Source organism: Gavialis gangeticus, unplaced genomic scaffold (assembly GCF_001723915.1).
Source record: "Gavialis gangeticus isolate Ggan-Ray unplaced genomic scaffold, GavGan_comp1, whole genome shotgun sequence".
NCBI lineage: Eukaryota > Metazoa > Chordata > Crocodylia > Gavialidae > Gavialis > Gavialis gangeticus.
The window spans coordinates 13,397,493-13,420,170 of record NW_017728980.1 but is presented as its reverse complement, the minus strand read 5'-3'; the positions used below and the strand labels follow the sequence as shown (position 1 = coordinate 13,420,170).

Genomic DNA, 22,678 nt, shown 5'->3' with positions numbered 1-22,678 from the left:
GTTAGGGCGGCTAGGAGCTGGAACCAACTTCCAAGGGAAGTGGTGCTGGCCCCTACCCTGGGGGTCTTTAAGAAGAGGCTGGATGCCTACCTGGCTGGACTCATTTGAGTCCCGTTTCTCTTTTTGGGGTTTTTTGTTGTTCTCCTGCCCTGGTGGGGGGTCGGGCTAGAAGATCTACTAGGTCCCTTCCGACCCTTAATCTATGAATCTATGAATCTATGAATTTTGAATGGAAACCATTTTATAGAAGTATCTCACTTGACTGATTCTGGCCTAGGACAAGTTGCGAAGTTTTGATGTAACAAGTAGTCCTTTTATTTTAATGCCATATTTGTTGTTCCGTGCTAAAATAAATCCTCTGTTAAAATTTATGACTAGAATAGATCATGTTCAGAGAGTTGCCTTGGCTAAGACCTGCAGCCAAGGGTAACTGATTTCTCCATGGCAGTTTGTTGGCTTTTCCTCATGGCAAAGTCTACCTTCCTTGAGAGCTGCTGGGGGGCGGGTGGCCTTGTATGATCATTTCTACTTTGAATGCATCTCTCTCATACCAGTTTTTCCTGGGAAGGTCCAACCAGTCTCCCTGCTGTATGACATAGACACCTTGCAGAGCTGGTTTCATGGTTCATTGTGAAGAAAACCAATGATATATTTGGCCCTGTTTTCTGTCTGCAAAGCATTTTGTGATCTGACCCTGGCTTCTACCAGCTGGAGGATGGAAGGTGGGTTGGTAAAGTTTCACTAGATAGACTGTTGGCTGGTCATAGTTGGTGCAAAGTGTAGGATCCCCTACCCAAGGCCATGCCTCTATGGGGTTCAGGGGCGTGATTGTGGTTTGTTTGGGCACATCCATGCTAGCCTTAATCCAGTTAACTCAGCTGTGAGGCTGCAGCACATAGACTTCCATTTGAGATGAGCACCCAGGGTTCCAGTTGAGCTCATACAACCAGCTCTGAAACCTTTGGTACTATAGCTTCACAGGCCAGATACACCTGTGTGTGCTATATTTGCATCTTTTATTGCAGTGCATGCACAGTCTGTGTTACACAGAACTGTTTCCATACGCTGGTTTGATGACAGAATTTTTAAAGCAGCAAATAACAAGTACTCTGGTTCATATACAGATACCCAAGCGCTCATTTGGGAACGGCTAGTTCACAAGTACTCATAGCAACAGCAACCTGGTCAAACCAGTGTTTGTGAGCAGCATTCAGCAGAGGTGTGTGTACTCAGCAGAACAGAAAGACACCAGGGGCTCACACACGCCATTCTTCAGTGTTTGCCTGAGTGGAGATGGGTCCCGGTGAAGCATGTGTGGTTTTTCCTTGTCTTACAATTCATAAGCATTGAGGTGCTAAAGAGCCCTGGCTGGTACATGGCTTCTTGACCAGTATGTGCTTGAGAGGAGATGAGAACAGCATAGACTTTCTTGTTCCTCCACAGAGAAACCCATGCGAAGGTGTGGTTCATTCAGGGAATCCCCACCTCAGCATCATGTTGTTCTGATTTCATCTTCATGGGAAACTCGTGTTTCAGTGTGTAGGTGTATAAAGGTATGAGAAGCAGTTGTCTCAGCACAGGAAGTTGCTTTGCTGACTTCTCTACTGCCACCCCTTGCACAGGACCTCCTGTAGCTGTTGGGAAATAGGCTGAGGCCCCCCGCATTCCTTCAGGGACCCTGAAGCATTTAATCTAATTTGGACCAAGCAGGCTAATTCAGCAGTGGTTTGTCTCCTTTCCCCAGCACCTTATTAGTAAAGAGTCAGGTGCCTCGTATGACTAAAACCTCACTGCTGTGAGTCATCTGGTCCCAAACTGTGCCAAAAACACCCCTTTCCCTTACACAACAGAAGGCAGGACTGCAGCACAAGGAACTAATGTTTCCCATGTCTGGCAGCTCTACAGGTGCTGTGGTAGGCACCAATGTTGGGGCTGATACTGAACATTGCGGTCAGCCCCCCCACTTATATAGATTCACTGAAGTTCAGAGAATGATGCTGAAGGGGCAAAAACATGGTCGCAGATGTTACATAGGCCCAAAGTTTGCATCATTTTTTCCCCAGGAGTATGACTCAAACATGGTAGTTTCAGGGGAGTGCTGTAGGATGGCTTCTGGGACCTTGCCTGGTGCTGTTGGACTTCATTTTGTCTCGAGGTATTTTGTCAGATGAGCTATGTGCTCTAACACTTCTCCCGTGTTAAATGATAAGACAGGACAGTGTTGGATGTTAAGTAGAGAGGGCGAAAAATGAACAGGTGGCCTGTAGTTCTGGCGCTGGCTGAGAGGGTGATGATCAGCATTCAACTCCCAGCCTTGCATCAGATTTGTGGAACTTCCTTAGCAAGACACTTAATCCCCCTATGAAGTTAGCTTCAGAAGAAGGAAAACGTGCAGTAGATGTATTGTATGGTTCAGGAAACAGCCAGGTTTCTCCCATACACTATTCCTGGGCCACAACTTGTGTTCATGCTCATACAGGCAGATCTCCCATGGGAGGCTGAGGGAATGGGGTTGGAGTGTGGGGCACAGAATTTGGATTTTTCTTTCTACAGCATGCAGGGCTAAAAGGCCAGGCCCCCTTAGAAGGGAGTGCCCTTTCCAGGCCCCTGGGCTGTCCCACATGAAATGGCGAGGGTTTGGGTCACTCCAGACTCTTGCAGTGGGCAGGGAGCTCTGCACACAGCAAATTCTGACAAGACCCAGAGAGGCATTATAAGATTTATAGCAATGCTCATGACCTCTTTTTCCCTGCAAGGCAAATCTCTCTTATCAGAGTGTTATGATCTAGCCCTTGGCATGACTCATGCAACCGATTAACTCTCACACCAGCCCTTTGCAATGAGGTGAATTTCTTTTTTGACACATATTTTGTTTTAAGTCATATTTTGCTCTAAGCACCTTGACGTGGGCTTGAGGATCCGCCAGCATCATCTGTTAAACGGTCACGGAATGTAGCATGAAAAGCGGCTCAGGGTTTGAGGCTGCCTTTGGTTTCGGATCCCTCTGAACAATGCTGCGAGCATGTTCTCGCTGGAGCCAGGTGTTTGCTGTGGACCCATGACAAGGGCATTCCTCACGGAAGGTCAGTGTCTCCTGTTTGGAAATACATTTTTCCCCCTGTGCAATGCAAATTCTATGAAGAAAAAAGAACTATAAACAGCTAGAGGGACACTTGTGCAGGCACTTCATGAGAACGGGGAAATTGCTAGGGTTTGCAGTGTCTGCTGGGCTGTCTCTGGCTTCTTTGGCAGGAGCCTCAGTCAGGGTCACACATGATTAGCGCCGGGCCCCATTTGAAATCAGAAAAGCAATGGACCACTCAGCTCAGCTCAGCTTGTTGGGCTCTTCCCCTCCCAATGGCACTCAGATCCTTCTTGCTTCCCTTCAGTTCAGTGAAGGGGAATTAGAACCTAATTCTCCTTCACTGGTTGGGCCCATTGACAGTCCTCCGCAGACCCCTCAAGAAGCTGGTTCTGAAGATGGGCAGACTTGGCCTGGTGTGTTTAGAAGATAAACTTTTAGGGGCTTGGACTGTCTCGTTATTTTTGCATGGGCCATTGAAGTGCTACTGTCATGCAAATAACAGAGATGAATAGTATACTACATCCTCTGAAATGGCCGTTATTCTTCAATCAGACATCTGCATTTATTGTTCCATAGTAGGCTCAACTTTTCATTTCTTCTATTCTTTTTTGACAGGTGAAAAAAAGCGTGTGAAATGACCTCTCTGAGGATAATTGGTATTCTGTCATTAAATTGGTTATTGTGTCCTCAGAGACAAATATTTGTGTTTTTTAGACCACAAAGCTCTCTGAAATATTGAATTACTAGTTTTGTATTCATACGGCTTGCCCTGTATAACAGGATTGGAGCGCTAATATTGACACGTGTTTTAAAAAATTTGGACATCTGTCAACAACATTAATCCATTTTGAAAGAAAATGACTTATGAGCTCAGCACTCTTTTAGGGAATAAGACAATAATGGGCCCTGTTTTTTGCCATCATTTGTTTGTAATCTTGAGAACAGTGCTTGGGTTCAAATGGCTTGATATGAGTGGAACATAGTATATTCCCATGTTTTATGACTGGAAACCCAGCATTTTCACAAGGTTATTTTGCTGCAGACTTTACTGGCAGCATATGTACAGCTCTCTTTTTTAGTTCTTGTTTTTCTCTCTTCCTGACACCTGTCACAGTTGCAGTCTCGCAAGAGTCTGGGCGAAGGGCGCAGGTTTCCTCGTACGTGCAGTAACTGTGGGTCTGAGATCACTATGACAGTGACTTCTGACTACAGACTTTTATACTTATGACTTTTGTCCTATTTGCATGTTTCTTTGTTTCCTTATTATAAAATGAGGGGTATAGCAATAATTTGAGAGCTGGAGAGACTGTATGAAGATTTGCAAGTCTGCATCCCAGCCATTTACAACAGACTTTGGCCATCCACTGGCATTCTTCTCCTACTGTCCCTAAACCTGGTAAAGAAAACTAGAGTGTCTGTCAAATAAGATTTGGGCACTGGTTTTAAAGGTAATTAGGTGTATAACTCAAAATCTAGCCCTTGATTTCCTGGCAGATGAAACTTCCCTATCCATGACACAGCCAAGTCTCCACTTAGTATGTGGCTGGAATCAGTGAAGCTGAAGTGTATGAGATCTGGGGGATCTGTATCCCAGGGTTGTACAAAACTTCACTGAAACCTGCAAAGGCAAAACAGTCTGCCCAAGCTGATGGATAACTGGATGTGCTGTGGAGGAATTTGGTTCCCGGCCCATGGAAGGGTGGACGTTAATGAGAGCAGAAAACCGACAGAGCTCTTGTTTTGCTTTGTAATGTGTTTACCCATCAAGCAATATATATATATAGAGAGAGAAACAATTGTGAAGTTTGTGTTTTGAAGAATTGTTCTTTGGTAATACATCAGAGGTTTATCTTATAACTGTGTCTAAAACATGGAAATGGATGACTGACTGTCAACCACCAAAATAGTTTGGGCTGTTTTATCTGTGGATAACATGCTCTTTTGCAACTTCCTCATTTTAGATGTTTATTACAACAAGTCTTTTAGCAGCATGGCTTCAGATAATTGAAGTATCCCTATAAAGATATCTATTAAAAGTTTAACTTTGGGAGACTTGGTGTAGCACGTGGCTTTTCAGTGTCTAGTGCATTAAGATATCAGAGTTAGATCTATTGTACCTGAACATCAACTCTGAGGCGTGTGTGTGTGTTTGCACCCATCCATAGTATCCCATGTACTTGTGCAAGTGGGGTTCCATATGCACAGAAATGTGGTGTGCAAATCCCATGAGATAGATGTCAGAATGTAGCTTGAGTGTATACAGTTGTGCATCGCGTGCATGCTTTTAAAATACTGAGACATATTTATTTGTTTTACTTGGATTTATTTATTTGATTTATTTCTTGGTTTGTTTTTTTTCCTGACAGGGGCCTCTCTTAAAATGCTGTTTCCCTTGAAATTTAATACAACCATTTAGTATTAGAATGTGAAGACTTCCTATGGAAGCACTGGGCTAGAATTAGATTTCTACAGTCCTCTACATTTTTTAATTCTTATTTGGACTGATTCTTTACTCTTGCTGAACTCCTGCTGAGTTGTGTCATTTGATGTGGGCTTAATTGTCCTGGGCTTCAACCCGGATCAAAACAGGTAGGGCACAATCAGTTACACATGTTGCCCTTCCAAGCTGAACTGTTGCTTCTCAGCCAGCAAAAACATAAAGCCTGCCTGGCTTGTCCATGGAAAAAAGTGCAGTGCCCTTACAGATGCCTGCAGCTGTGCCCCATGAAAAAAAAAACATTAGCACATATTTTATCCCACTTAGCTCAGAATGACTGGAAGCAGGACATGGGATGTGTGTGTCTGTGAAGATCCTGGGACAAAAAGCTTTATCCTGGGCATACGCAACATCTATTTAGAGCCCCTGTGACTCCTTATATAACTGCATTGTATGAAAAGGTTTTAAATGAAGCTCAGGTAAGATCAAGAGGATGTGATGTGAGCAAGGGAGGTTTAGTTTACATATTAGGAAAAACTTTCTCAAGAGGAGGGTAGTAAAGCAGGTTACCCAGAGAGTGGAGTCTCCATCCTTGGAGGTTTTTAAAACCCAGGTAGACAAAGCCTTGGCTGGGATGATCGAATTGGGGCTGGTCCTGCTTTGAGCAGAGGGTTGGACTAGATGTGACCTCCTGAGGTCCCTGCTCACCCTCATTTTCTGTGAGTCTGTGATCAGGCCCTGGTTTTGAAAGGGCCTCATTTGTTAGGAGAGGAGTTACTGGTGTTACCAGGCCAAATGTTAATACAAATTACAAATTAAAGGAGTGCTACAGTGATATGCAAAATTAAGTTAATTTTAAAGGAGAAATATCACACATTTTTGGGGAGTAGAGGCCTCACAGAGCGTGGGAAACTGTATCTAATTAAAGCCCTATTGACATGAATGAAAGACTTTCACTGACTACAGTGATCCTCAGACCAGGTCCTATCTCACCTACCCATCTATGAAGTGTTAGTTAACCAAGTGCCTGCTGTTACTAAGCTTTAACAGTAAAAAGGATATTACACTGCACAAATTGGCAGTGAATATTGCTATGCAAAATGTGGCTAATAATGCCACGTTATTTGAGAACAAATGTGGTGGATCCTGTTGCTGAACAGGAGGAACGCGCTAGGCAGATAGGCTTTGTTTTCTTTCATTCTGATTTTCTTTAGGGAAAATAATTGAAAAATAATAGAAGTGTGTTATTAATGTCGTAATATGTATATGATTGATTCTCTTTATTTGTTACATTTTCACATGTATTCAATAAATAAGACTTATTTAATAAGTTTAATGTATTGCAAAATGGTACAAGCAGGACCATGATCCTCCCCTCCCATTGAAGCTTTCTGGGGTCAGGCTCTTGGTGGCAGCCTATAAGTACATCAGGAATATATGTCAGGATCTGGGGGAACACCTGTTCATCAGAACACCCCCAGGGACGACAAGGTCCTATGGTCACAAACTCCTGCAAGACCGTTTTAGACTGAACATAACGAAAAACTTCTTCACTGTCCGAGCCCCCAAGGCCTGGAACAGACTGCAGCCAGAGGTGGTGCAAGCACCTACTCTGGACACTTTCAAGAATCAGTTGAATGCTTATATTGCTCGGATCCTTTGACCCTAGGTGACTTCCTGCCTGTTGGGCAGGAGCCTGGACGTGATGATCTTATGAGGTCCCTTCCAGCACAAATGTCTATGAAATCTATAAAGTTTATGAAATCTTAAATGAGGCTTCTTTTCTGCCTGATTCGGTTTATTGTAGAATGAGGGATGTGGTCCTGACATGTAATTTTGGAGCAGTGAATGGGAGGTCTGAAAACAGGAAGTCTCGACCCCCTAAGCTCTAGGCTGCTACTGATTTATCATGCAGCACTAGTGGACAGCCACTTTAATAGAAGTTTGGCTCCTTAGTCTTCAGAAATGTACCCTCAAGTCCAGTGTTCAGGAGTCTCCTATGCCTTCAAGCTTCAGCTCTAGGAGAGGGAGAGTAACACCTACCTGTTTCCAGTGTGCGCAGGGAAGATTGATTAATATTCATGCAGCAGAGTTATGACAAAAGGATATGTTGGGAAGTTTGTTTAAAGGACTGTGCCAACTCTCCCTCTCCATGTTCCTTCCACCACGCAGCTTCAGAAAGGGAATCAGTACCTCCTCAGTTTTTTTCTGTGGCCATGTTTTTCATAGGAAATGTTATAGCTTTTCGACAAAAACAAAACAGAAAAAAAACCCAACTGGTTTTCTTTTTCAAATGGAGGACATTTTCGTTTAATGGGGCTTGAAGTGTTTACAGGTGTTTCCTCATGGGTTCATATTTAGTGACCCCAGGGACCTAAAGATTCTCGTAAGGCAGGAGAAAACACTGAGCTCACACTTGTGTTTTAAAAGTGTTGAACATGAAAGGGCCAGATTGTCACCAGGGGTAAACTGGTGCAGCTCTGAGGCAAGTAGTCATGTCGATTTACACTAGCTGAGGTCTGGCCTCAGTTAGGTACATCTTAAACCCAAGAGAAGATCCAAATCTTATTCAAAGGTTTTCCTGCTGTAGAACCCCGCAGGCCTGTTTTGCACACCTCGCTCAGAGAAAACTCCCATCAGCCGCCGGTTCTGGGTCTTCGTATTTGTTTAAAAAATGTTTAGGTGATCCACGGTGTTTCTTATGCATAATATCTTCCAGAACCCCCTGGCCTTGGAGAAACTGTATAATGTGGTGAAGAATAACACAGAGTAAAGGAAAATATAAAAGTTCTTGTGGTTGGAGGATGTGATGACATCACACACACAGCGGGAACTCAGGGCTTTTAAAAAGCTGAAAGAAACATCCTGACAGGCAGTTATCACATCCCTTGTACAGGAGTAAAACACATTTAGCAATTAAAAAGCCAACCCATCTTCTGCAAAGAGAAAAGACTCCGTCCCGCCACAGAATATGCACTGGCAAAAATGTAAGTGAGTTCTGATTGCCTTTGTTTTTCGTAACTACAATGAAAAATAATGATCATATGAATACCGTCGCTAAGTCAGCATCAGACTAGCACAGGAGATCAGACCATAGTCACTTATTGAGACATGTACAGCTTAAGAAAGACAAATATTAAGATGTGATGCTAATTTTCCAGCCTGGATAGTAACACAGGACAGCATCACTGCTTTGTTGGTATTAATCATTCTGAATCAAATGGAAGACTATGATTCATAAAAACAGTAACAGGATACAAGGTATTCTATCAAAGATCATAGTGGTTATTTACCACACAATTTTCCTTTTAAAAGTGAAACCTGTGATAAATCTTATTTTTGTATCTGGTTTTATGTAAACACAACTTTTTACCATGAATTATATCACCCAGTCAGGGGACTATCAATTTATTTCAATATCTCAACTTGCAAATTATGCTCATATGTTTAAGGCTAGATCCTCAATAGGAAAACAGAAGGGTGCCAATAGGACTAGGCTGATTGCCACAAGCTGAAGAGCTGGTCAATAATTATTACCTTTTATTAAAAATAGACTGTATTGCCGGCCACTCTGTTTATCTTCTTATATACTGCAAGTCTTGAAAGAGAGAGTAACCTATTGAAAAAGGTAAGGAATAAACCGGAGTCAAAGCAGTACAGTTATGAGTTAACAGGAAGTAAACATATTGTCATTATAAAAATTGTATCAATGGCTTTGTTTAAAAAAATAATGTCATGCCATTTGGCGGTACTTTTCTCAGGGAATTTAGTGATCACTTTCATACAGGTAGAATTTGCTCCTTTTCTTTTCCTTCTTTTATTCTCACCATGCACATTTCTATAGATAGTATTTGTTTTTGCAACTGTGAGGATATCCTCTACCTCCCAGTACTCTACGCTATTTATTTAACCGATACTAAAGCATACCTGAGTGGAAAGGACTAATTTTGTAAATATTTTTCAGTGATTTGACTAACATGGAATAAAAATGAAGCTTCTTTTCCATTCTGTTATAGATGAAAGATTATACAAAAACCAGTTTTATGTGCATCTGTTATTTTGAGGTAATCAACAATTATGCAAGTTTTCTTTGGATCACAAATGTAAATATTTTTCCTTTGTCTTTGAATTTTTTTGGAGGGAAGTGGGGGTAGGGAGAATCATTTTTATAATTATGCTATGGGCTGCAAAATCAAGTAGCAAGGAAATATTAACACATTGGAGTGCTTCAGTGATTTATTTCTTCTCATCTTTCCCAATCTTAATAATCATTGGTGCATTTGGTGTGGAATTGGGGTTTTAAACATGTATTGCAAAAGATTAGCTTCTGTGCATCTTAGATTTTAGGTACAAGAAGGGCATGTATTCAAGGTTTGATGGCTTTGGTAGTCAGAATGACCAGCCATGCCGAATGGTATGATATGTGATTTAGATGCGCATGTAACTTTTTCAAAGGTGAACAGGAATTGCAGGCCTAGGTCAGGGGAGATGACTGCAATACGAAGAGTTGGGTGCTTCCTTCTGGCAGCCTGCAGACAATGCAGCCTCTGCGCAATACCTTCCCCAAGTTCCATCCCCAGAGCGCCTCATTACTTTTCAAACCTGGACTCAGTTATTATAGCAATACTTCCTGGATATGTTGAGAAGTAGCAAGTACCTTGATAGGCTTCCCTAACTAGGGAAAACTTTTCACAACAAGCAATAAAGTGGCCAATGGACATGCTATAATTCTGTCCAGTCCAGATAAGTGTTGTGGGTGGCTAGCTGAGTTCTGGTTTGCAGTGATGATTTTTGCTACTGATATTTTATTGTATGCCTAAGTGCATATTAGGGTATGGAAACCTATGGTTTACCCTTGTTTAAATCTAAATTAATAGTTACTTTCTAGAAGTGAAGCCCCTGAATTTTTAATAAGCTCACCACCTCCTGTTTCAGTGTAATATGGAGTTAACTGCTTTAGTTTTCTCTGGAGGGAGGAAGAAGCCTCAAGTGGTTAGGAAACTAGGCTAGGGTTCAGGAAATCTGAGATCCATTCCTTGCTCTACCACAGTCTTGCAGTGCTCCCATGGATAAGTCACTTAATCTCTCTGGGCCTTGTTTCCTTCCTGAGAAATGGGGACAATACTTCCCTGCCTTACAGAGATGCTTAAATACAAGAAGGAGACAGTGAGTTGTTCAGATGTAACAGTAAAACGGGCTGTAAGTGGATAGATAATAATCAGTTTGACGGAGCTGTTTGTCTCTTCCATTCAATTTTGAAGAGCAGATGATGCCTTACCCTAAATGTGAACTTGGAATGTCACGGGGATCGCTCTCTCTTGCTGCATGCACAGTGCTGCACTGCCACTTATCTAAACAATTAGCTTGTCCAAGCTAATAACTCAGGACTCAATCTTATAGACAGCTGTTGGGTTTGGCAGTCTCCATTCTTCAGGTAAATTGCCTTCTTATGAGTTACTCTTGTGGTCTGTGATCATGAAATGTATGTATTGCAGAATCACAGAAAAGGAACAGGGAGAAATATATGTCCATGGAAAACTAGCTTTAATCCCAGCCATTATTTCCTAAGGAGTTAATCATCTGCTAATGTGGCTACTAAGCAGGATTGAACCTAAGGGAGATAGGGACCCAAATGCCAATGAAAGTCAACGGGATTCTGGCACTTTCTTCTGTAGGATTCCTTTTGCCATTAGTCTCTTAAGGAAAGTCTGTTCAAACCCAAATGCCAAATGCAACTTCAGGTACTTGGCTACCTCAGTGATGAGGATGGAATAAGGACCTGAATAGAATAAATGTAGCTATAGTGACGGAGAGCTAGATAGCAAAGCAATACACAAAGACCACACTTGTATTAAAATTGTCTGGGTGGATTTGCAAATCCTGTCAAGGCCATGGTGCTGAAATGTCATAGCACTTAGGTCAGAGCCAGCAATATTTGCTCAGTCCCTGTAGCTAGGGGGAAGATGCCAAGAATAGAATTTGAGAGCTCACCTTGGGTTTTACAGGGAAGCTGGAAAGACGCAGTTTCATAGTTGGTAGGGGCGGAAGGGACCTGAGCAGATCATCAAGTCCGACCCCCTGCCATGGCAGGAAAAAGTACTGGGGTCAAAGACCCTGCCAAGGTGTTCATCTAGCCTCCTCTTAACGACCCCCAGGATAGGAGCCAGCACCACTTCTCTTGGAAGTTGGTTCCAGATCCTAGCTGCCCTGATAGTGAAGTCGCGCCTCCTGATATCTAGCCTAAATCTACCCTCTGCCAGCTTGTGACCGTTATTCCTAGTCACTCCTGGTAGTGCTTGGGGGAACAGGGACTCCCCCAGTGCCTGCTGGTCCCCTCTGACTAGTTTGTAACAGGCCACTAGATCCCCCTCAGCCTTCTCTTGTGGAGGCTGAACAGGTTCAAGTCCCGTAGCCTCTCCTTGTAGGGCCTGCCCTGCTGCCCCCTGATCATGCGAGTGGCCTCCTCTGCACCCTCTCCATGCTGTCCACATCGCTCCCAAAGTGCGGTGCCCAGAACTGGATGCAGTACTTCAACTGCACCCTGACCAGTGGCATGTAGAGGGGGAGGATCACCTCCCTGCACCTGCACGAGATGCATCTGTGGATGCATGACAAGATACGGTTGGCCTTCCTGACCGCATCCTCGCACTGTCGGCCCATGTTCATTTTGGCATCAATAATGATTCCAAGATCTTTTTCTGCCTCTGCACTGAAGAGAAGGGAGTTCCCCAGCCTGTAGGTATGCTGCTGATTCTTCCTCCCCAGGTGCAGCACCTTGCACTTGTCAGTGTTGAAACCCATCTTGTTCTCATCCACTCACCCCTGTAACCTGTCTAGGTCTGATTGCAGCCTATTTCTCCCTTCTAGTGTGCCCACATCCCCCCACAGTCTAAAAGGAAAAGAACTTGAGAACAGTAAGAAGTACAACAGGAATGGTACCAGCCCCTCTTGTTTCCCAGCTGTAAGGGATTGAGGGCCACAAGAATGACACAAGATTTAAATACATGTGCGCTGATTTGAAGGGAATTGTCTTATGGTTGCTGTTTATTATTAGTGCCACAGCAGAGATTTAAGCCAGGCCAGGAGTCCTTTGTGCTAAGCACCATATAGATGCACTGCAGAAAACTCATTCTTGCCCTAACCAGCTCACAGCCTAAGACCTGAGCCTCCAAGGACTTCTGCACAAGCTGTGCTTTCTTCACGGGTAGCGGTGCCCTTGAAGTCCTTGCACAGACGGTGTACGCGCCTCTGCAACCATGGGGCCCAGTGCTTCACTTTTGCAGACTAAGTGCAGTGTAGCATGAAAGAATCCCCACCCACGGCAGAATACAGTTGACTGTTAGGAGTTTCCCATGTTTTTGCAGGAATCGGATTCTAGTCAATGGAATCAAACCCTTGTTATAGCTCTAACTTGATCAGAATTAGCCACAGAGTGGGGGAAATGCAGCTCCCTCTTTTTCGGTGATTTTTTGGGGGGAATAGCTTTAATGGCTTATTTGATTTACAGGTAAGATTTTTCCAAAGTTTTGGTGATAAAGTTTTAAAAAGCGCTGAAGTGATGTGGGAACCAATGCAGTCCATCAATCTCAGGCTCCTAAATCATGTAGGCATGCAAAATAGAATTTCTAAAAACCTCTACATTCAGTGGAATTTTAATGGGAGCTGCAGGCTTAATTTCCCTAGGCACCTTTGAAATGATTTTTAAATCACATGAAGCTTTTACTGCACATAACAACAGATTTGAGGTTTTAGACACCCTTCGAAAGTGTTAGATAACGAGACTGAAAGCTGAAACTGCAATGTGTTGCATCTTGTGAGTCTTAGGTTTGGTAAAAACACTCTGGGAAACATGGATAGGACAAGAATCAAGCACATGAGTGTTGCAAAACCCAGGTGTCAGGCTCTGTGAATGACCATATTAGCAATTAAGTGGAAATCTTGTTCTACTAAAATGGAAACGCTACTGTGGGCTATCGATAGGTATTAGAAGGTGGGGGATGAGACCCACAGGCCAGTCGCTTTTCATCAGCAGATCTCAGTTTCCTCTATAATGTGGGTACTGGGCTTCTGAAAGCTGGACATTTTTCACTGACTCCTGTTGGCTTTAGTGGACCCTGCATCAGACCCTGAATGTCCGCAGGTGTTCTCTAGCTGCTCTCTGCAGCAGTGAAAGCAGCAGATGTCTTTGGCAGGCACTCCACATGGGTCCCTATGTCTCATCAGAGGGTCCTGTAAGTTTAGTGTCCATCAGTATAAAAGCAAAGCTAAGATCGCTTTTGTGGCCCTGCATCAACTTCTTGTAATCACTGGAATGGGTGCCCAGGCCTTTCACTTTGTTTTCTGTCAGACAGACTGGACAAAAGCTTTCTCACAGGACCAGAGGTGAACAACCTGTAAAAAGCAGGATTCTCACAAATCTGAGTAGTTAGTGGGCTCAAACGGTGGAGCAGAAGACGGGAGTGATCGGAAGCTGCATGAGCTAAGGCAAAGTTTATTCCTTGCTGCTCCTTACAATGCCACTAATCATGTCATTTAAAACCAGTGTAAGCATAAACACAATAAAGATATTGGGCATAATTCTTTTATCACTTGTGCTACTTTACCTTTGGATAATGCCACTGACTTCAGTGGTTGCTGCTCATTCATTCCAGCGGACAAGAGATTGGAATCAGCCCCAATCAAACATGATCAATAAATGCACGGTTGCATTTGAGGTAGGTCCAATGTTTGGTTTATTGATTTGCAGTGTTAATTAGGCTCAACAGTCCCCAGCATTCATTTCCTCATGTTTTGCAATGAACCACCACTTTGGTTCCTTAGCTCTTGCTCAAAGCGATTTTTTAAAAAAAATTGTAGAGCAAACACTCTGCTCAAATGTTTGCTTAGCGCTTTGCAGTTAACTAAATGTTTATTGAAATACCCACCCCTATTGTGACCAACAATGCATGCCATAATCCACTCCTAACCAGCTCTAATTGTCAGCATTACTTATAATAATAACTGTAATGCTTCATGGGAAATTGAGAATGTGGCCCATACTCAGAAGCTGCTGCGTGTTTGCTCTTGTGAACAGGCTATAACATGCAGAGATGTGGCTCTGAGTCATGTTATCGCAGCATTCCAGGAGAAACAGGCATGTCCATGTCAGTCAGACAACCTACTGACAGAGTGGTAAATCAATGGATAATTCTCTTCCGTGAAGTTCTGTCACTTAAATGCGATGAAGAGAGAATATCCATGCTTGATATCCTCTGTTGTCTAGTGGGACATTAGCCAGGTCAGTTAGTAATCTGCCTCCAGCTCCATCAGAGCATGTGGTTTTGGTCTGGGTCTGAAACCAGTGGGCGTGCTTACATCAGACATTTACTGAGGACTTGACAAATTAGCTCCACAGTAAAACATCACTGTCTAACCATGCGGTACTATTAGCATGGAGTTATTTAGCACCCATGCAGCGTTATTAGGATGGAGTTATAGTACTGCCAAACACAGGTACTATTCTATGGTGGAGTTATTTATTCTGCTGCACTGCACATGTAGTTGCTGGCATAGCCGGCTGGGGTACATGGGTGCTTCAGTGCAGGGCTGCTTGCCGGCTAGTCCCGCACTGAACCACCCTTGTGCCCCAGCCAGCCCCTCCACAGCTCCTCCGCAGCAGGGCCATGCTGCCCCAGCTCAATGTCCTGCAGTCCTGGGCACATATGTAAACGCTGCACCTGGGAGCAATAAACTCCACCACAAACTGCAGTGGAGTTTATTCTGTCGCACTGATTTCACATGTAGGCTTGCCCAGTGACGCTTATCCTGGTTCTTCTTCAGGTTTAAAAAGGAAGGTTGGTACCAATAGAACAAAGGACTAAATCCTGGTCCCTGTCTCATGGTGGAAGCATGTGGGTAGGCTTTTTAGGGTGTGGGTAGGCTTTTTAGGGTATTCCTTCTCTGGACTGCTCAGATTGTAAGGCAGAAGAGGCTGAGGCACGCCATGGCCAATGAAGCCACTAAGGGAAGAGGGAATTGGAGTAAATAAACTTCCTGGAGTGGCCTGTAAGAAGTGTATTTCATCAACGTGAGATGCTTTTCACTGAGGTCTGCGGGACTTGGTCAGAAAGGATCACTGTGAATCAGAATATCAGGAACACAAAAAGAATCATGTTGGCTGTCACAGATGTCTGTACCACATGCTGAACCCTTTCCATCACCTGCTAGACCCAAAACTGCAACTGTCTGAAAATAGCATTGTTAGTTTGAGTAATCAATGTAAAAATATTTAAAGACCTCTGAAAGGGATTGACTCTCCAAGGCCAATGTAAAGCAAAGATGCGAACAAGGATGATACAAGGTTTATAGTGTTATCTAACTACTGCTGAATTGACATCAGTATCTTACTGTAAGCAGGCAGTGATTTAGAATCAGTGCATCAAGCTTGTATATACATAGCTTAGTGCATTTTCTTTTCTTTTCTTTAAAAAAAACAAAACACAAACCTAGCGCGCTCTGTGCCTGACAAAGGTGTCAGCAGTTGCTTTGTACAATTCAGTTTTCAAGACTGGAGCCAAAAAAGTCAGACTGGTTTGTTAATTGAAAGCCTGGATCTTTTTTGTTAGTCACTTAACTGTTTGCTTTTCTCTGTTAGCGCAAATAAGAAAATATTTCCATTGTATTTTTTCTGTAGTCTTTTTTATTGTATTGGAGAGGTAACCGGAAAGGAAAAAAATATTTACACTAGTTGTGCTGATAAATTGATAAGCTTGTCATGTAAAGAAACACTAAATCTTCTGAAACTCTGAGAAGTGTGTCACTTGCTGCTGTAGGCAACCAGGCATGCAAAAACCCTTACAGATCAGCAATGTATTTCAAAGTGAAAATTGCCATGATGGGAAACTAGTCTGAAAGGACAGAGGTTTGGTCCATGTGTCATATGCGTATGCAGGGCAGTGAGGGCATTCAGTGATCTGAATCTTTTTTCTGCCTTGGGCCATGCAATTTTCAGATAGCTGTTCTTATTCACTTCTCATCTTAGCTATAATTATAGCTGGAATGCTGGAAACTGAGTGGTACAGGAGTTTGGTTTTAAGTCTTATGAAAAAGTATTTTAAGAAAATCACAATCTCAGTGCCAGTTTAAAAGCACCAGCATGCATGTTAGCATGTTGGGGTTGATTATTAAGAAGGAAAGCTCCTAAAAAGGCTCCATGGGGGAAACCCCACACAGAGAATCAGGTGCCGGCAAATCTTTGAGCAAAGTATTATAACTTCTCACTCAGCAGTTTGATAATGTTGGGCTCGGAGCTATGGTAATACCTCAAATAAATACTCCTCAGCACAGGGCGACAAAAGGAATTGAAGACTAAAATATACAAAATCACCGCTGGAGCCATTAATCTGCCCAGCTTTTCTCTCCTCTTTGCCAAGGTATCTAGTACAATGTGTTCTCAAGGCTCTTGCAAACCCATGATCCAGGCTTTGGGCCTGCTCCCAGCAAAGTGAATGGCAAGATTCCCACTGACTGCATTGCCAAGACTTATACTGGTTTCAGTGCCAGCAAGCCCAGTCTGATTTTTTTCCCAAGAACAAGTGCAAGAAGAGAAGAAGTGGAAAAAAGTTAAATGTGTCAACCTTGATTAGTCTTAGATCATAATAGTCTTCAGTAGGGACCTAATCCAAAACCTGCTGCTGCTGGTGGAAGGACCCACCATGTCTTCAGTCAGCTTAATCCCTAAGTACTCCATCTTATTCCGTTAGTGCCTGGCCTGGGAGGGCTCTTCAGAGACCTGGAGTGAAACAATATTGACTTTTTTTGTCTTTGTCTCTTGCCTGTTTGTCCCAAGTTCTAGCGGGGCGAGTGAACTGAGCCTGCAGTAATCTCCATCCACTGTTTGAGCGATAGCTCAGCATTCTCGGGATAGTTTTCTGAGCTGGGTGTTTGTCAGGATTAGTGCCAAATGTTCCACAAAATGATGAGCGATGACATTGCCAAACAAACCCCTGGAGGTTTGCTTCTGCTGGCGTAAGAAGAAGCAGGCTCACTAGAGCAATACTGACATGAAGTGTATTGATATGCAGAAATCTTGCTAACATTCCCTCTGGTTGTGATGGACTCTGGATTAGACCTGCAGATATTTGCACTGTTTTGACTGCTAAAAACAGCTGCTAACCTGGGTTAAAAGCTTGGGAAGTAAGATTTATAGCTGTTTTGCATTGTGGGAGCCCTGTCAAGCCGCTGAAACAGTGTAAATGAATCTGGGCCATTTGTTTGCATTCATCTTCTCAGTTTTGCTAAGCCTTTTTATTTATTTTTCTTGAATATATTCACATGCATCTTTGTGCCCACACAGCACCTAACACAGTCAATCACCGAGAAGCCTCCTTTGAAGAGTGTAGAGCCAGGGCTCCTTTATTTTTTAAACAAATCTTGCACCCGAAGCTGAGGAATGCAATGCCCATGCTTGTTTAAGTGAGAAAAATACCTGACTTTGTAGAACATCACCTTTCCTCAGGTTGCTTTTGATTTTTAACCATCCTCTTTCTTTGCTTTGCCCGACACCAAAGCAGGGAATAATTTTTTCCGCCACTCTTCTATAAGGCTCAGACACCATGTGCCCCCAAGCAGTCAAAAAGCAGCTGCACCAGCTTTATTTTTATTTCTGGAGGTCAGCTCTGGGGGAACCGAAATACTTTCTGCAGACTTGGTCACATTTGTTCAGGTTTTCTGGTTATTCTGCTAAAACAGGAAGCTCTGAATCGGTATATTTATCAGCCTTTACAGTAAGTGGCTCCTTGTTTTCCCCACAAAGTTGGGGCCAGGTACTGCCCCCTTTACTTAAAGTGAGCAGTGCACTAATCTGCAATGGAGACCTTTGAAATCAGTGGGATTTCTCAGAGCATAAGGCAATGCTCAGTCCCTGCTCAGCTGCAGTCAAGGGCAGAACTCTTGCAGGGTGACATGCAGCGTAATAATGGGAGGAGAATATGGCCATTCAAAAGGTTCAGGAAATTATAAATTAAATCATTTCTAAATGCAAATAAACCTAATATACTAGGGAAAGCACAGTGATCATCATTCCCTTCCATTCACTATAATCAGTCTCCAAGTTGTTGATACTGGGAGATTAGTCGTGATGTTTCTGGGGTGGGAAATGTTTTCTTATTGCTTCTGTGGTCCCGTGGCGGGCCTGGCTCCTTGATCAGGACACGTCTGCACAACAGCAATTGCAACAACTGCAAATTCACCTCCAACATGGCTACACAACAGCTGCCTGGTGCAGAACCTCTTCTTAGGGAAAGGATGAAAACATTTTAAACCCCTCCTTGGAATGGTATCTAGTATCACCACTATTTACAAGAGCCTTTCAACATGTTATGATTTAATGAATTTGGGCGCAGCAGCTAGCCCTTCCCACTGAAATGCAGCACTTGGATGAGATTTCCTTGCTGAAGCAGCAATCCATTTATGCATTAGGGGAGGGTAAACAGAAGGGAAGGTCCCAGGCTTGTCCAGGTCTCTAACATGAGTTTAGTTGCTCTTTTTGGGGGTAGAAAAGAAATGCTTGGAATTTAACTTTCAGTGCCATTCTTGAGGCAGCTCTGCAACAGCCAAATGTTTGAAGCACTTCTTACATTTTAAGATCAAGAAGCACTCATGTCGTGCCCAAGACATGCCAGTCCCCTTCCTGTTAAGTCAATGCTCACTTGCAGCAACAACCTCTTAATAGCAACATTTCCTCTGGTAACAATTTCTGTAGTATGCATTCAGCATCAGCGACAACCATTTAGGAGCAATGTAGCACTGGGGCACCAACATCTTGAAACTAAAGGGTAGAGAGACTGCATTAGTCCATGAAAGGTTTGTTCAATATTAGAGTGAATCCACCTGGGAGTGTGCATCACGGAAAGTCCCTGGAAATCAGTGGAACTTACATGAGCAGAGGATCTGGGCCTGTCTCTGACTCTCTTTATACAAACTACAGGTAAAACCAGTGTGGCTTTTAGGGGCCAAATTCTTTTCTGGTGGAAATTGGCATAGCTGCTCTGGCTTTGGTTGAAGCTATGTCAGGTTTTGCTAGCTGAGAATCTGGCCCGAGAGCTACATACACGTAGAGGAATTCAGCTTTATTCATATCGTGTTCTCCAGTGGAAACAAAGAAACCCATGAAACGCTGATTAAAATGCAGGGTTGATTTGCACAGGCAACAACCTGACTGCATTTCAGTGGTTGAACTGACATTATAACAAGGTTTTAGGCAAGTTTGATTTTTACAGCAAATCAGCAGTGTTTTGGCTTCCCCCTTTATTTTTAATTTTTGCAAGCAATTAATAACTAGATGCTCTTGTGCAGCAGTGTTCCCGAATGTAAATTGTACATGGGCTGACTGGCAGATATTTCAGTAGGGTTCACCAAATTCACTTTTCCAGAACCCTGGGCATCAAGTCCCCACCAGGCCTCTGTCTTGCTTAAGTTTCATTTGAGCCTTATTGTGAGGGTGTTGGTAGCACACATATCCTCTGGATTCGGGAGACTTTCATCTGTAAAGAGATCAGGAGGTAGAGGAAGGGAAGGCAAAGTATTAAACCTTTAAAACCTTCTGGGACCTATGTTTTATATCTTAAAACAGAAGAGCAATGATAGCCTGTCCAGATATTTCTGCTGCATTTGAAAATTCTGTAATAAATGTTAAAACAATTAAAATATCTATTGCTTTAACAACATGTACAGACAAGAGAGAAGCAGAATAAACTTGAATCATTTTGTTTTATCCCATGAAGAATATGTTGTATCTTTAAATAAACATTGTTTGGGTTGAATTATATTTTAAATTAAATATTTGATATGGACTTAAGTATATTCAGTTATACTCAAATATAGAAGCCAGTCAGAATCTTTAGAAAGGGAATTTATCAGCTGATGTATTTACAAACCAGAGTTCCTTGGAAGTGCGGCAACTCACATCTTGATATCAGTGGTTTTATAAATATCATAGCTTCCTGAGTTTTCATAAAATGCAGCCTCCTTGTGCCATTAATTACCCTGAAATTATAGCCTGATAAGGCTCAATAATATCAAGTACTTAAGTACTGTACTTTCCTCTGACTCAAAATGTCACAAGACTTTGTGATAGGCTTTTTCACTGGTTGCCAGCTCAGCTTTTCCAAGTGGATCTCTGCAGTTTATTGGTTTAAACCTGTGATCTGCCATTGTTATACCTGGCTGCAGAGCAAGAAGAAATCAAAGGAGCACTCTGAGAAGCAGGAAGGTTCAAAAGAAAACACCTTTAAAGTAGGTGGATTGGGTAAGCAGTTAGCTGCCACAATTCACACTCAAGCTAAGCACCTTCCAATCCTGCTGGCAAGCAATAAACAAAACTTCATTAAAAAATGAATGGGACTTCATTCAAGGTAATACAAACAGTGTTCACTATTTCAGAGAGTACTTGATTGTGTGCTTAGGATGAATTATGTGCTAAGTTATTTTTATGCAATGGTCAGTGCTAGACACCCAACAACCTGTTGTGTTATCCATGCATTACAACACAGGGGTCAGATTCTTCCTTTATACACGTGTTCTTTTATACACATCGATATATATACAATGCTACATGGATTCACATGTAGAAGTATATAGTTTATTATATGTATATATGTGTATATGATGACTTGTGTGTGCACGTGCATATGCACACACATGTAAATAATGCAGTTTCACATGTATAGTTCATCTCCATGCCCTGGAGGAACACAGCATAATTCTACAGCTGTTGTTGATGTAAAGGTCAGGAATATTGTGCTGTGTAATAGTAATCACTTTTCATGAGTTACCACATCCTCCCTGGCTCTTTAAATGACTAGACTGGTATCTCTATTTGTTTAACAGAATCAGTTCACTATGCACCATGCACAGTGTAACCCAATTCCCATAGTCTTGTTTGCAGGGGGAAGAATCTCTGGGCCTGGCTCTCAGACCTACCCCAATCCCGTGTTCTGCTTAGAGTGCTGTGCTGAGGACTGATCCCCGAGCTTTTGGCCACAGGCTGCTGGGGAACAATGTGATGTGATAGTCATTAGCCAAGACTGATGACTATGAAGCGGGCATAGGTCTGGAGGCTTCCCCTGGCAGCAGGTTGCACTGATTCCCAGGGCAGGATGCAGGGCCCTCTGGAGTGGAACGTGTTAAGAGGGCAGACTGCAAGGGAGGGCATGGCACTGGGGCTTTCTGAGGTGGAGCTGGGTTTGTGAAGATATTTGAGACAGAAGCAAAGAAAAATAAATGTTATTGCAATATATTTCTCAGCCTCCACTTCAGAGCAGCAGCAGCAGCCCCGACCCTATCAGGGCGTCCGCGTCAAAGAACCTGTGAAGGAGCTCCTGAAGAGGAAGCGTGGGAACCTTCACAATGCCAACACAACTGCAGCAACAACGGTAAGAGGGGAATGAGATGCAAGTGGTAAATTCTTCCGTTCTGCCTGGATGGGAGCTCAGTCCTTGATCCCAGCCTGAGCTAACTGGGTCTGTGGTGACCACTCTTAGCTATCAGACAGGTTTTTGCATCATACGCTGAATATAAGGAAAAACTTCTTCACGGTTCGTGTGTCCAGACTCTGGAATAGACTCCCAGTAGGGGTGGTGTATGCACCTACCCTGGAGATCTTCAAAAGGAGACTGGACACACACCTTGCTGGGGTTATTTGACCCCCACAGTCTTTCCTGCCCAGAGCAGGGGTGATCTCATGAGGTCCCTTCTAGCCCTAAACTTTTGTGACTCTGTGAAACACTGAACCTCTTTATCCCATTTTAATTAATTAGACCTCATGACCTCCCAGGAGGTAAGTAAACATTGTTATCCTTGATCTATTGGCTCAGTAGTGTAAGGGACTGAGCAGCTCTCCTGGGGTTGAATTGAGGTTGACATATTCAGTCCATTGCAGGATCCTGCCTCTTGATGGACAGGACAGAGTGATTTTCCCACATGCAGTTTGTATCTAGAGGCAATGTCAGAACTAGGACTAAAACTTGGGAAGTGGATAGTGCACAGGCTGGTACTCGCATCACCAAGCTAGGTATCTGTCCAGGGTTCCCTTTTCATAAATGTGAGGTACACTGATATAATAGGTCCTGATCCTTCCAAAGAGAAGGATTTTTTCAGGCTCTTTTGAAAATACAATC

At 43.1% G+C, this 22,678-nt stretch overlaps 1 protein-coding gene across 1 annotated transcript in view; it reads left to right on the top strand.

Annotated features, from left to right (window-relative positions):
- The first annotated feature begins 8,277 nt into the window (after positions 1–8,277).
- The window catches only part of POU2AF1 (POU class 2 associating factor 1), a 24,953-nt gene continuing 10,552 nt past the window's right edge, over positions 8,278–22,678 (top strand). The window contains exons 1-2 of the mRNA XM_019510405.1: positions 8,278–8,509; positions 21,807–21,934. Of these exons, the coding sequence (XP_019365950.1) occupies positions 8,494–8,509; positions 21,807–21,934 (144 nt within the window). The 5' untranslated portion in view covers positions 8,278–8,493. The remainder of the gene's footprint in view (positions 8,510–21,806; positions 21,935–22,678) is intronic.